This window comes from Lissotriton helveticus, chromosome 1_1 (genome assembly GCF_964261635.1).
Source record: "Lissotriton helveticus chromosome 1_1, aLisHel1.1, whole genome shotgun sequence".
Taxonomy (NCBI): Eukaryota; Metazoa; Chordata; class Amphibia; order Caudata; family Salamandridae; genus Lissotriton; species Lissotriton helveticus.
In genome coordinates, this window is record NC_136057.1 from 1,681,274,491 (window position 1) to 1,681,290,167 (window position 15,677).

Sequence of the window (15,677 nt, forward strand, 5' to 3'; positions counted from 1 at the left end):
GTTGTCTGTACTTAACAAGCAGGAGGGATCGCACAATCAGAACGGCATCAGACCTATCTCGGCCAAACCATCTCCAGAGAAACAGCAGCCCTTGCACCAAAAAGGTGTGACCCATCGAACGGCGAATCCAATAATAAATCCAGAACCTAACTGGAGAGACTGGAGCAGTTGAAATGCACACAGAGACGCAAGGACACCGTGGAAGCCAAATGACTGGTGACAGAGTCTACTGAGCCAAGACCAGACCTGAGAAGTTGTCTGGTGCCAAGCCCATCATGCCCCATGTCTACAAAGGGATCGCTGATATGATCTGGAAAGAGTGGAATCACCACCACCATCTCTTAGATCTACTCAGGGGCATGAGAGTAATGCCGCACAAACATATAGGACTACATGAACTTAGGGCTAAGCCCACCCGCCAAAAACCATTTCCTCCATAATGCATCAACATAACACTATTCCTGAGAGGAGAGGAGGAAGAAACAAAAGTAATGCAGCTGGGCCCAGGGACTAAGGAGGAGGCCATTTGAATGTATCTAGTACTGGCAGATAGGACAAAAAGAATAACCATCCTCAGCTGGTGATACCTGTGCAGCATCCCAGCGCTAACAACTGGAGTGGAGGCAAACCTACTGCATTACAGCCTGAACAGGGACTCTGAGTGTTTCAAGGAAATACAAGGGCTCCGATGAGGAGAAAAAAGGCTATATGATCTCTGTCACGTGAGTTCTCACCTCCGACATGGGCAGATACAATTCAAAGCCTGAACTATTTTACACAAAGTAAAAATGGAAAGAGAAGATGTCCTCTAAAGGAAGGCTAGAAGACCGATAGAGGCTGAACTCAGATTCAGAGACAAAACCACCGCCTGAATGATAATCCATATGGAACCTCCTTTGCACAGAAAGGAGTGGTGAGCAATGCCTTACATCGGGCAATGAAGGCAAAATAGCACCCAGAGTTCTGTAATCATCAGCATATCTAATGAGAGCTCATCACACAAATCTTCGCTGACCATTTGCATCAGTCAGAACAGTCTCCCTGGAACGAGGAACAGAGGTTATAAGAGACAAGGTACAGACCAGAATATAATATCTAAAGAAAGCCATCGCTGTAAGCTAACTATTAAAAAGAGCAAAATGGCTCCTAAGGGGGAAGCTTGGAATGGACTTGTTAGCTTTTGTAAAGAAAAGAATTCTAAAAAATTCTGGGTTGCTGTAAATGACAAGCAGCAGCCCACAAACAAGAGTGATGGTTTGGGCTCCTACATTAGTCCCCAGAGCTGGGTTGACCATTTTAAGCACATCTACTCCTTTGAGAACCAATTGCCCCCTGAGTTTGATAAGCCTTACCCCTATACTCCACTAACAATCAGGTTTCACATTGATGAGGTCACAAAAAAAGTAATTTCCTCCAGTCTCACAAATAAAGCCCTGGTGCCTAGGAGGGATTCCCATTGGCCTGTGCAAAGAAAATGTTGATTTGTGGGCTCCCCTCATTACTACCACACTGAATGCTGTAGCATTCAGTAAGATTCCAACACCCTGGCAGCAGGAAATTATTGTATCAATCTAGAAAAAGGGACTTAGACTTATACAGGACCCCCGTTGCTACATGCCAATTTCACTCTTGGATTCTGTAGTCAAGGTTGCAGGCCGGGGGATTCTACACAATATGGAGGATTGGGTCTAGCACAATGGGATTCCAAGTAGGGCTCAATATGGATTTAGGGACGGCCTAGGGACCCAGGAACAATGTCTTAATATTAATCTAATAATGGGGAAATACACGATTGCCAAGAAAAATGTGTTATACCTCGCCTTCAAGGACATGAGGCCCCATTAGATAGAGTCAAACGATCCAAATTGTGGGTTATTCTTCATTGTATTTGAATGCCGCAGAATCTGGTTGATTTTTTACGTGCCGTGCACTGCGAGGTCTCAGCAAAGGTGAATGATAGCAAATGTACGTCTCTTCTCCTTGTTGCGAGGTGTCCGCCAAGGGTGTGTCCTGGCACCGATTTAATTTATTTTGTACATTAATAATTTTAGTTCTTTCCTTATTAGTAATTGTAATGATTTACCCCAGATAAACTCTAATCCAATGCTGGCCTTACCATATGCAGACGATGCGGTCTTGCTTTCCCACACACTCAACAGGCTACGGGCCCTGGTTGACAATTTTGTATCTTTTATGGATAATCTGAACTTAGATGTTAATATTGCTATTTCGCACTTTATGGAGCGCAGGTTGCAGCGCAATAAGGTTAGACCCATATCTATCAAGGGAAGTAACATCACAAACATCAGAGAATTCTCCAGTTTGGGAGTGATCTTTGACATCAACAATAGTTTTCTGCCCTTTCTTTCCAATCGGTGCCCATGCTTCAATTGTGCTGTGGCGCTTTGTTCGATGTATCCGCTAAAGTAGGCACCAAACCCAAAATACCCTTCCTGGAAATTAACAAATTAAAATGCTTGCCTGTTCTCACCCATGGTGCTGACAGATGGGGGTTCAGAGACTGCAGTAGCTTTAAGGGGGAAGAAAATCATCTTTGCAGGCAGCTGCTTGGTCTTGGTCCGGGCAGTCTCAGTATTTTATGGATGAAGAATTGGGTTGGCTTGTGTAACTGACCTAGTGGGTCTTGCCTCACTTCTTCTCTTGGCCTCCATCTGGAGTAACCCAGAGGCTTCTTTTACTCATGAGATCATTGAGGACGGTTTGTCCTGTGATTATGGCTTAAGAATCCCATGACTGAATTACATACGGAAATCAGCAGAAGCCACGGGAAGACCAGAATTATTTTCAAAACTGAGTGTCATCTCGAAGGGGTACATTAGTAATATCAAACATTCATTCTTGAGCAGAGCAGAGTCCAACAGGGAACGTAGTTAGGTTATGAAGTCCTACACAAGAGAATTGATCGGTTTACAAACGATCAAAGATGCTGAGCCGTATGTCCTGTATGTTGATAACACAAGGGAAAGGGCATTGATGACGACATTCCGTCTAGGAACCATTCAACGCTATTTAAGTTTCCCCGCTGGCCAAATTGACCCTAAGTCTATTCTGCTCTGTCTTTGGTATGAACCATCTTACCAAACTTTTGACCATTTTATACGTTTATAAAGAATTTAGACAAAGCTTTTTATTGCCAATTCTTAAAAATTATGGTTTTTATCAATATGGGCCTGCCATCTTTTATCTTCGAATGCTCCTGAATTACGCTGTTTGTCTTTCAGTGTGGGTCTTCGTGAAAATGGACTTTATTGGCGTGATTCCATTGCTTTTTAATACAATGTATTGTGTCATTTATGCTCCTCTGGATGCACTTTTATAGCTGATATTGGTTTATTTTTGATTATACCATGATATTAAGTGTTCTCCATTGAAGTGGGAGTGTTTTTGCGGGAAAGGATGCATTGCACGATTTTGATATTTTTAATTATCTTTCACCTTGTCTATTTTTTGTTTGGTTTTTTAGCATTTTATTTGAAATTGTTGATGGAAGAATCATCTGTATTTTAAAATATCTGTTTTCTCTTCTATGATTATATTTATAATCAAATAAAGATATTAATTTATTCAAGAGGCAAGGTCAAAGATGATACCATACTCGGCACGAATGCCAGCCTCAAAGTCGCCCAAATCAGCAAGGCCTCTAGAGGCAGAACCAACGTCATTGAGGTGGAACCAACCTCAACAAGAACAGGAATTTTTACTGCCACTGCGGTAAGAGCAACCAGTAGTGAAGAGGTTGAAACACCAGAAGCACCTTGGGCATCAGAGGAGAGGTGTGATGCAGCGGCCAGGGCCGCTGACTTCGGAGCACAGGGTTCACGGTTAGTTCCCCGGCGGCAGCTCAGCACCATGTGACTCCGGGCAATAGCTCACTTAATTTCCACGATGGCCCCCAGTGCCTTGAGACCCGTAAGGGTGAGTAGTTCGCACTTTACAGATACGGATTTACATTTACATTCACACACTAAAGAGGGCCAGCGGAGGGCTGAATAGCATTACCAAAAACATGTGTGACCACTGTCATGTGACCTGATCAGCACTGGGTGCCAAGATGGACAAAAGACCATTTAGCAGCACTGGGTATGGTCGAAGTCGAAAAGCGAGGCCACCAACACAGATTCCTGCCCCTGGTGTGGAAGCAGGACTAGAAGGGGAACGCCTTTCTAGAGAAAAGAGGTGAAACAATCGCCAGAAATAAGACTCGCGCGTGGAGCCGAGTTCTCAGAATTATTCTGGAATTGGTACCAGGTTGGGCAACAGCCACCTCGTTCTTCGTGGACCTTTAAAGACACTCAACTGATCACCAGAGGAAAATGAGAAAAGGTCAAGTAGGAAGTTCATAGCAAGAATAAGTGCAAACTAAGCACCAAAAAGAAAATTACTGTTATTGCAAATACAAAAATCCAAGGAAAGCACTCTAGATGATCCTCAAAGGGTTTGGAAAAATAGGAACTGGCGAGTGGCACAAAATATGGTCCTAGACGTCTCAACTTGGAAGGAAATGGAGCCAGGACACCATTTGCTGGAACATGAGATCTATTTAAAGTTTCCATAACCGTTCAGCGTCTTGGAAGATTAATTTTTAGGTGAATTTAAAGGGAAAAAGTTCAACCAGAAATAGAGATATGGATTTGTTACTAATATGTACAAAACTGCCCATTAGCAGTGGAAACAATGAATGCTAATTTCGCAGTATGGTGAAACGTGTGGAAATACTATTTACACATTATCCCACTTTTATATTGATTTTCACTGTAATATCTCAATTACAACTTGCAATCACCATTCATCACACTCATGATATTACTGTAAATCAGCTGATCCAGTCTACAGGAGGGCCTGACGAAATCCTGGAATTAATGAAAATCAGATGACCCATTCTAAAAGAGAACCTGGAGGTCATGGACAAAGATTTAAGACGGTGATAATAATATTAATAATAATGATAGTAATAATAATAACATTAATAATCATTAATGCACGTGCGATCAAGGTTTCAGCCATTTGATTCTGTAGTGGGACTTTTTCAGAAAGCCTTTACCTCCATGGTGTGTGTCTTCCCAGAAGCAGTCTGTCCATAGGCAAATATGGTGCCATTGTATCCTGCAAGCACATCTGGAAGAAAAAGAAAAGAAAAGAGTGAAAATCTTCACCAAAGGCCTATAAAAAATATACACAGCTTGTGATGTTCAGTCCAGGTGTTAACGCATCAAAGGCAGTTTTGTTCTCTGATCCCTTACAATAAAAAAAGACCCGATATGAGACAACATTGAGCTAACACATTGTAAACAATTCACAAGCTGCATTTTGTAGTACGTAAAGTAGACTTACTACTCATGTACTATAAAATACAGTTCACAAACCAAGGACTTGTGATCTCTGCCTCCTATATCTTTTCTGTACAGAGATCTTCACCACATTCGTGAATAATTCCACAAACGTAGATATACGTTTTGATAGTAAACGTGGGAGGGACAAAGGCAAGAGGCAAGACATGGGGAATACTTACTACTAAGTAGGAAGGCTTTTGAGACGTGGGGTTTGGGAGGGGCACAAAACTACTAAACATACACCCCTAAATGAGTATGACAATTGCAACTCACAAAATACACTTCCCAAGTTACCACAACCCTAGGGGTGACAAATCAGGTGTAAATGCACTCCAGCCCAGCCTTGGTCTAAGCCATGCACCACACATGGCTGAATAGGCCATGTTCCAACACATATGATACATCACATGCCATTACAATGCAGTCGTTACAACGACTGCATTGTTACATCGCATACCATTACAATGCAAGTCGTTACAATGACTTGCTGTAGGTGGCGCAGGATGTTAGAATAGAATAAATTACTATTCCAACTCCAGTCTGTGCAACAGTAGGGAAATTGTTAGATTTTAAATCCAACACCCTCTGCCCCTTACGAAAGTCATTGTAACGACTTGCGCTGTAATGGTTTGTGATGTAACAATGCGGTCGTTGTAACGACCGCATTGTGATGGCTTGCGATGTAAACAATGTTTTCTGGGCTCTGCCCCACAGACCTCCCCAGACACTCTTCGGATTACCCACTCATAAACGAAGGCCATGCCAGGGGCTTGGTTATCCAACAGGGGTCTTCCCCATGCAAGCCTTGACATGCCTCGATTGAAAGAGGTTTCTCATGCTCTCCAACCTTATTTCAAGCTCAACAGTCCCATCACATAGTGATGGTGGCAGAAGGCATTTTCTCCCTCACTTGGAATACTTCATGGGGTGCTAGGGGTCTGCAGGCGATGTGGAGCAGGAGGACTTCCTTTCTAGGCTGTGGTGTCAGTGTTGTTGCTAGGATTTAGGGAATGTTCTATAAAATATATTTTCCTTGCCCCTCTCCTGGCGATTGATCAATCTTCATGTTTCTAAGGACAATGTGCCACCCCACTGCTGTTGACACTCTAAGCGGATGCCAATGGTTTTTTTTTTGCAGAGTTTTATATTGCGCGAACTTGACCCAAATCGGGTATCAGAGTGCTTTACATAGCACCAGTTACGTTACATGAGGACACAAATTCATTTTTGTTAGGCACAGGGAGATTAAGTGATTTTCCCAGAATCACAGGATGTTCAGCGTCATTGCCGAGACTCGAACTCAGTTCCCCAGATTCGAGGTCGACCGCCCGAGCCTTTAGGCCAACTCCTCTCCTTAATGTAGCACTGACTCTGCCTGGCATGCATGGGCTCTTCAGTTTGTCCCCCTGCCAATACAGTGACTAAAGACTGCACCTTCAAATAAATGGAAAGCAGATGTGTGTCCCCATCAGGAATTGCCACAGCCACTATCATAACAGGTTAAGAATCCTAGAAAGCAGCTTAGCCAAGATGATGAATAGATCTATTAAGTGGCTAGACTTTAAGCTCACAAATCACTTTACAATTTTCTGGATTTCCTCTTCTCAAGCCTTCCCTCTGCTCAAGTATCCAAACAGTCCCATCCCTGTTCTTAACAGGCTTGTTTAAAAATGCAAGATTGAATCACAGCATATCGGAGGGGGATGTATGACGTTACAACGCATACTTTTACAACGCCTACCTTTACAACACGGTTTTTACCACGCATACCATTACAACGCATAGCGCTTTGGGGTGCTGGATAGTGAATAGTTTAATTTACTATTCCAACTCCAGTCCCCGTGGATAGTAGGGAAGGTTATTGGATAGTAAATTAACCTATTCCCTATCCTAGAGCGCCCCCCAGAGCAATGCGTTGTAATAGTTTGCGTTGTAAAAGTTGCGTTGTAATGGTAGTTCGTTGTAAAAGTTTCGTTGTAAAGGTTGTATACCATCGGAGGGGCATAAACTAGCTTAATACGATGTTTAAAGATATGATACTATCCATTTCGATATTAGCTTGTAGCAAAGATTACTATCACAGATGATAGTCATCTCTGAATGGAGCTGTTCCTTTATGGCAGTATTTGACATTTCTGCAAAGGTCAAGATTGTGTGATCTTGGTAAGGGAAATCTAGGTCTCGTGGCTTAAAACAAGAAGAGTTATTCCTGTGTCAGTGACATTTTCTAAGAAACATTGGTTAAAAGAAGTAAACATCTGAAGAACAAAAATAACTGAGACTTTGTAAGGCTTTCTGGGTCAGCAATCTATGGCACACAAAACCATTGGCTAAAATCTATAGCACACAAAGTCATTGGCTAAAATGGTTTATTCACTAAAGAGGACAAAACTACATCTCATTAAGGAGGCTGGTCTGTTGGGTAGAATATTGTTCAGTTAGGTGTTAATGTAGCAATGGAGAAGGCTTTAGAAATCACTTCTTCTGAGGGCTCACAAAATCCTAGACTGGGCAAAATAAGAATTTGAATTGCAGGATGGACATATTCAAAGTCTATTGCGGCTTCCTTTTCAAAGATGAAGGTGTCACTGTGCATTTTGCAACTGTCCCAATGTTTTGATAGGCAGTGCTAATACGAATCTATCAAGTTTAATGCACCAGGAAAATAGGTATTGGAATGATAACACATATTTTAATTAATCTCTAAAACCGAGTTACATTTCTAGGTCTAGGAGGCAGAACATTAAGCACTGGCTGAATTATTTCTAGCAGAACAAATGATGGTTTTGCTATGATAAGTGATATTTAACAGTATGTGCTAGGTTATCAGGGACCAGGCTCTCAAACTTAGTAATGGTACACAAGGGTGGATAATCGACTACACTTGCTGGGCTTGACAATAGAAAAAGGAGTAAGAGTTTGGATAACCAAAATTGACGAAGGCAACATGAGGCAATCAGTATGATCCTGGATTTGTGAAATCACTTGTAATTTTAGAGTCATGTGAATGAGCCAAAGTGGGAGAAATACATGAAGCAAATTCCCCACTCAGTACAGAAGGGGAACATTTGCCAAGGACACGTCTCCTGTCCCTAACCAGGATCTACCCACTAATTGTTTTAGGCTGTGAAAAGGTCTATTTCCAGAAAACTCTATGCCCGCAAGACTCTCAGCAGGGCTATACAACTGGTCCCCACCTCAATGCGTGTGAAGGATCAACCTCAATGAATCTGCCTCTTCATCATTCTTCCCTTGTACACGGAACGCAGTTTTGAGCATACTGTTCACAGTGTAACAGCCCCACAAACAAGTCACAATGCAGCAAAGAAGACCGAGACCAGCAAAATTCTTTTTAAAGGGATGTAAATGTACTCGTGCCATGGGTTTATCTCACGGGGAAGGAAGCTAGTAAGTGTAGAGGTGTTCCTCTCCACTACTGAAGCAGAGGTTGGCTCACATTCCTCCAGACATCTGTTTGGGGACGTAGTTCCTGCATGCTTTGAGAGTGTTGCTGGACTGCAGCTGTACCACTTGTTTAGGTGTTTGAATTCACATTTAAGGACTTTGGACACAGCATTGCTAACTGTTTTGAGACACCGGCCAACTGCTGAGGCTGTTGGACTGGGAATTCCCTTAGAAATAACTTTTGCAGCTCCATCTTCCCAGGGTGCTCAAATCCCTAGACTGGGCATAATAAACATTTCTGTAGGCATACCTGGAAACCCCGCAAAATGGGACTAATTTAATTAATAAATACATGCAAGACATGCATAATTCAAAAGAGGTTTTTTTTCTTTCTAATAAAGCCTTCTTCAAGGCACAAACAGAATAAGCTGTCTCCCACTATCTCCTCTCAGTAACCCACTGCTTCCTTGAGTCAAGGTCTGACACACTAACGCAAAGTATGCTTAATGTATTTAAAATAAAAAATGCATGCTTACACAGGGAGTTGGCTCCCTGTATATCTCGACACACGTTACTCTGGTACCCTCTGCTCTACTCTTTTACTCTAAGAAGCTCTAAGTAGCCTGCAGAGGCGTTTTTCCAGCAGCGAGTTGCGGATCTAGCGAGACCCGGACCCAGCAGTTGAGTGATAAATTGCATCCCAGGAAGCCCAGTAGGTCACCTAAGTATCAAAGGAAGTAAGAAACCTCACAATGACCATGGACTGCAAGCTATCGATAAAGGCCCAAGTGGACAAACTAGCAAGATCAAGGTTTATTACTATAAAAACCTAGTGCGGATCTAGCGAGATCCGGACCCAACAGTTGAGTGAAAAATTGTGCCCCAGAAAGCCCAGTAAGTAGCCCAAGTATCCAAGGAAGTAAGAAACCTCGCAATGACCATGGACTCCAAGCTATCAATACATGCCCAAGTGGACAAAGTAGCAAGATCAAGCTTTGTTACTATAAAAACTCTGTGACAGATCTTCCCCATTGGGGATTTCCACACAAGATCCAAGCTACCATCTCCCTTGTTCTGTCCAAACTCGATTACGCCAATAGCCTCTACCACAGATCACCTTTAACGGCCAGGAAAAGACTACAATGGATTCAGAACTCGGCTTCCAGACTACTCTTACATATAAAACCGCAAGACCACAACTCCCCTGTCTTGAAAACCCTGCATTGGTTACCGGTTGCCAGAAGATCCACATTCAAGCTGTTTTTATCGCCCAGAAAGCGATACATGGAACAGGACCGCTCTTCCTCAGGAAAAAATTCACCAAACACATTCAACAAAGGAACCTCCACTCTACAATGACACCTCCCCTCAAAATCCCAAGATACCATAAAGAAAAAACATCAGTGGCACATCCTTCTCTATTCAAGCAGTCAAACTATGGAACTTTTTACCCACCAACATAAGATCCACAGATAACCACTTTATCTTCAGAAAACTACTTAGGAATTGGCTCTTCCCCACAAAACCATCATATACAAACAAAAATATACAGCATATCCCTCTGTATATAAGCATTTAATTGAACTATGGATATGTACCTATATATGTGTATTGCTTTGTATAAACGTGTAAAATAATTGTTTAATGTATGTATATATATATGTATATATATATATATATATATATATATATATATATATATATATATATATATATATATATATATATATATATTACCTACTGGCGATAGCCAGTAGGTGTATATAGTTAGGATTGTTTTCCATAGGGAAATCGCAACATTCTATTGGGAACAACTTTGGCGCCGGTTGAGGAATGTTCCTGAAATTTTCCTTAACTTTGCCTCGTGGCGCTCCGGTCCTTCCCTAAAAGTTTGGGGGGGATTTGTCAAGCGGGGGCCAAGATAAAAGGGGGGTCCCAAAACGTGTTTTCCCCATGTTAATTTCCATAGGGCGGTTGGACTCACTTTTAGCCCGAACGGCTGAATGGTTTCCACCAAACTTGGTAAAATTGTAGGGACTGGTAGCCCGATGTGCCTTTGCTATGTCTCAAGATATGTGCTCCAGTGGTTTTTACGAAAATTAACTTTGAAAAATATATATTTGGCTACATTGGGCTATATATATGTTAGAGCCCAAATGTAGCCCAGTGTAGCCCAATGTAGCCCAAAGATGGCCACCAGAGACAAAAAAAAACAAATGTAGCCCAAATATCAGCCAGATGTAGCCCAACTATAGCCCAATGACAGAATGTCCCAGAGTGTTCTAAAGAACAACTAGAGCGCTAACAGTCTTACTTATGACAAAAGTATGGCACACCTGAAGTCATCTTGATTGGAATAAAGTGTTAACACTTAAAACATTTAATTTGCAAAGGAACAAAATGAGGGGGTCATTTTGCCATAGTAAATATGATTAGTGCTGAAGAAAGAAAAATTAGGACACATTTTGAGTGACTTCTCAAATCCTCTTATATTTCATTAAAAAAATTCTGATATGCAGTCTCACAAGATGGCCACCAGAGACAAAAGAGCCTGTGCTTAAAAACTCTGTTAGCAAAGCAGGCATTTGAGATTTAAAAAAGTTTTAATATATAAAAACGTTATCCGCTAATAGAATTAGCATTTAAAAAACCTAGCGAATTCAATGAAAAAACCATAGGTTTCAGGCCTTATATAGTTAGGAATTAGCATTTAAAAGACCTTGCGAATTCACTGAAAAAACCATAGGTTTTAGGCCTTATATAGTTAGGAATTAGCCTTTAAAAAACCTTTGAAATTCACTGAAAGAACCATAGGTTTCAGGCCTTATATAGTTAGGAATTAGCATTTAAAAAAACCTTGCGAATTCACTGAAAAAACCATAGGTTTCAGGCCTTATATAGTTAGGAATTTGTATTTAACAAACCTTTGAAATTCACTGAAAGAACCATAGGTTTCAGGCCTTATATAGTTAGGAATTAGCACCTAAAAAACCTTGCAAATTCACTGAAAAAAACCATAAGTTTCAGGCCTTATATAGTTAGGAATTAGCATTTAAAAAACCTTTGAAATTCACTGAAAAAACCATAGGTTTCAGGAGTTATATAGTTAGGAATTAGCTTTTAAAAAACCTTTGAAATTCACTCAAAAAACTATAAGTTTTAGTGGTGTTATAGTTAGCTGTACATTTTACTCATACAAAACCATTGAAATTGCTCCTATATAGTTAGTTGTACTAACTATATTTCGCGCACCCGCAATCCACTGCTGATGATGTCACATATTAGATCATTCATGACATGGTCAGTGACATCACTGATGACATCTCAAATGACATCACTGATGACATCACTGATGTCCATGTGGAGAAGCGTGGCTCAGTGGTTAGAGGCGGCAGACCCGGATGCTGAGATCGGCCGTGGACCAGGGTTCGATTCCCCGCCTCGGCGGGTCTCGGGCTCAAAAATTCCACGGACTCGACAATTCGCGCTCTGGTGCCTACTCGACTCACAGGGTCACACTCTGCGACTCTGGGCAATAGCTTGCTTAATCTCCACTACGGCCCCTCGTGGCGGGATGCCTGGCTTTCACCTTGTGGATACCCTGCCGGGGCATCTCACAGGGGAATACCAGGACGGGTTCCCTAAGCAAGCGCCTTGATACCTTCGGGTGATACGTGCGCTATATAAGTCGCAATACATTTACATTTACATCCACGTGACAATCACATACACCTTTTCATACACTATTACAATTTTTCATCACTCTTTGTAAAATACAGAGTATCATATTTAAATCCATTGTCACAGCAATACAAGTATCTAAAAATCCACTCAGTGATTCATAGATGTATACAGACATCTAATCACTTACCTATGGATTCACTCATACATGCTGTCAATGTACAATAGAACACTATCAAAAATACTTATACATCTATATCGACATTAAACAACAGCACGCATCCTATTCACATATGAAGTCATCCTACTCACTTATGCAAACAATGGATCATACTTACATATTTACTTAGCAAAACACTTATACAAACACCACTTCTTCTATTCATTTAGATAGTAAGTCATACTTAGTGAATTATAAAATCATTATTACAAGTATACAGTTATCCATACAGTCACTCACACAATCATTGTGTCTTATGTATACTTATTTATATACAACAACTGACACATACACTGCCTTTTATTTTTCTAGTTTGTTGGACCTGTAACATTGAGAAATATATTTTCTCATCACCACACCCATAAAGATATTCACTCACCCAAACAACTGTTAGAACATGTAGTTTTAACTTCATATATCTACTGAATCAACTATTCACACATCTTTGGACAGTCACCCCCCCCACCGAACCACACACACTTTCACACTCCCATACAAATACTCAGTTAACTAATCAATAACTAATATAGACTTTCACATAGCTAGTAACCAACTTTAGAATCAGTTTACACAACAACTGACAAAGTGATACAGATATTCACACAGTTTAGTCACTATCCACTATATTTAGTGAGACATTATAAATTGGTCAAGTAAACAGTCAATTACACTGCTACTAAATCCTCCATCCAAATATTTATTTATATATATACACTTATTCTTCAATGCAAATTGCTATATATATAATGCATATTTAAATAACGAAGCAAACCACATTCACTGGATGATGTCATCAGTGATGTCATATGAGATGTCATCAGTGATGTCACTGACCATGTCATGAATGATCTAATATGTGACATCATCAGCAGTGGATTGCGGGTGCGCGAAATATAGTTAGTACAACTAACTATATAGGAGCAATTTCAATGGTTTTGTATGAGTAAAATGTCCAGCTAACTATAACACCACTAAAACTTATAGTTTTTTTAAAAGTTTTTTTTTTACTTTTTATTGAAGTTGTCAGCATACAGTACAGTCACAAGGTTCCCTTCAGGGCAATATTCCATCAGTTCACACTCTTTCCTCAATATACCATAGTAGTTCCCAATTAGGAACAAGAATATTACGCGATCATTGCATGAGTGCGTTAAGTCTGTTGATTGTCTAACCTCATTTCTGCCTTTACTTATAATCACAAAGATCTTTTCCTACTATTGTGTGTATCATAACTATCATCAAGATAACAATATAAACCATTAAAACATTATATGAGTCATCCACCATAGGTGCATTTGCAACAGTGACATTTGTCTATAGTAATCCCTCATTTCCTGCGCCACTTCTTATTAAAATCTGCTTCCGAGCTGCATGGTGCCCACTAGGGCCAATACTACAACCTCCCCCCCTCCCCTTACTCCTCCTCTCCCTCAGACTCCAGGTCCTCTTCTTCCGGTAGAGGTTCACAGAGGTCTCCTCTATAAGTGTTCCATGCTGTCCACACCTTATTCCACTTGCGGGGGCAAGCCCTCATTACGTACACTACTCTTTCGGTAATCATTAGCTTGTCCATGTTGTTACCCCACCTATAGGCTGTTGGCGTATCTGGCGCTCCCCATTTCTGCGCAATATCTCGCTTCGCCACCATCATGGCTAGGGTAGCCCATATCTGTCCATGCCTATTCAAATCATTAGGGTCCCAAATGTTCAATAAGCATTTTCGAGGTTCAGGTAGAATTGAAACCCTAAGTGTTTGCGAGATGGTGCGCATTACCTGTCTCCAGAATTCTCGTATCTGTGGGCATTCCCAGATTGTATGATATAGTGTCCCCTCCTCCCCGCACCCCCGTAGACAGTAGGGATGTGGCGCTCGGTGTATTCTGTGAAGCAGGGTCCTAGTGTAATAAATACGGTGTAAGATTTTCAGTTGTATCAATCTGAATTTTGCTGAGATTCCGACCTCTCGTGGGGACGCCATTGCCTCGTTCCACTCTGATTCAGTAACCTCTCCTACATCTCCCACCCATCTATCTCTCAGTCTTTCTGTTGGATCTCCCAGATTGTTGATCAATTTTTTATATGTGAGTGATGTGGCGCTTTGCGGCATGAATTCAGTTAAGAGTCTGTCCTCTAGTGGCGAAGATTCTGGTAGGTCCGTTCCCGCTGGGATCGCTCTCAGTAGTACATGCCTTATCTGCACATATCTAAATGTCTCAGTCGGGCCCAGGTCGTACTGTTGTTGTAATTGTGGAAACCCGATCACCGTACCTTTGTCCCAGAGGTCTCCGATTGTGGAGATTCCTATACAGTCCCACTGCGTGAATCCCTTGCAGGAGCGTAGGGCCCCCAATGCTTTTGTGTCCCAAAGCGGTGTCAGTTTGGTGAGTTTACCTTGCCAACCCAGTCGCTTTTGTGCAATGTGCCATATGGTTGCAGTGTGGTGCGTCGGGCCCCATAGTTCCCGTACCTGCGGCTTATTATACAGTACTGCAAGCATGCCGTCCGTTCCTAGTTGTGCCCAGTCCGCTTTGTATGCTGGGTCGGCCCTTGGGGCATGTATCCATTGGTTGATTGTTTTTAGATGTGCCGCCCAATAATACAGCTGTATGTTAGGCAAAGCTATGCCTCCTTCGTACCAGCTCCTTGTCAGTTTGTCATACGCTATTCCAAAGCAGGTTTGAAACCAACGCCGCAATTTGCTTGAAATATCTCGGTTCCACGAGATAAGGAGTATTCTCTAGCACATAAAGGAACCTGGGAAGAGCCATCATTTTGTAGAGCGCAGCGCGCCCTAGGAGAGTCAGCGGCAAGGCCGCCCAATGTTTAACATCCGCCCGAAGGCGTTCCACGGGGGGCTGTAAGTTTTTGTTGAAAAAGTTTGTTGCGGTCCTTGTAATGACAATTCCCAGGTATTTAAAGGAATCTCTAGTTAGCTGTAGGGGGCAGTTCTCCTGCAGCACCGGGTCCGGACCACGTAGTGTGTACACCACCGATTTAGTCCAGTTCAGAGTGTATCCTGA

General features: G+C 41.7%; 1 protein-coding gene across 1 annotated transcript in view; it reads right to left on the minus strand.

The window, feature by feature from the left end:
* KIF5A (kinesin family member 5A) overlaps positions 1-15,677 on the minus strand; it is a 662,879-nt gene that overhangs the window by 369,044 nt on the left and 278,158 nt on the right. Inside the window, exon 3 of the mRNA XM_078688970.1 lies at positions 5,063-5,136. Coding sequence (XP_078545096.1) covers positions 5,063-5,136 — 74 coding nt within the window. The remainder of the gene's footprint in view (positions 1-5,062; positions 5,137-15,677) is intronic.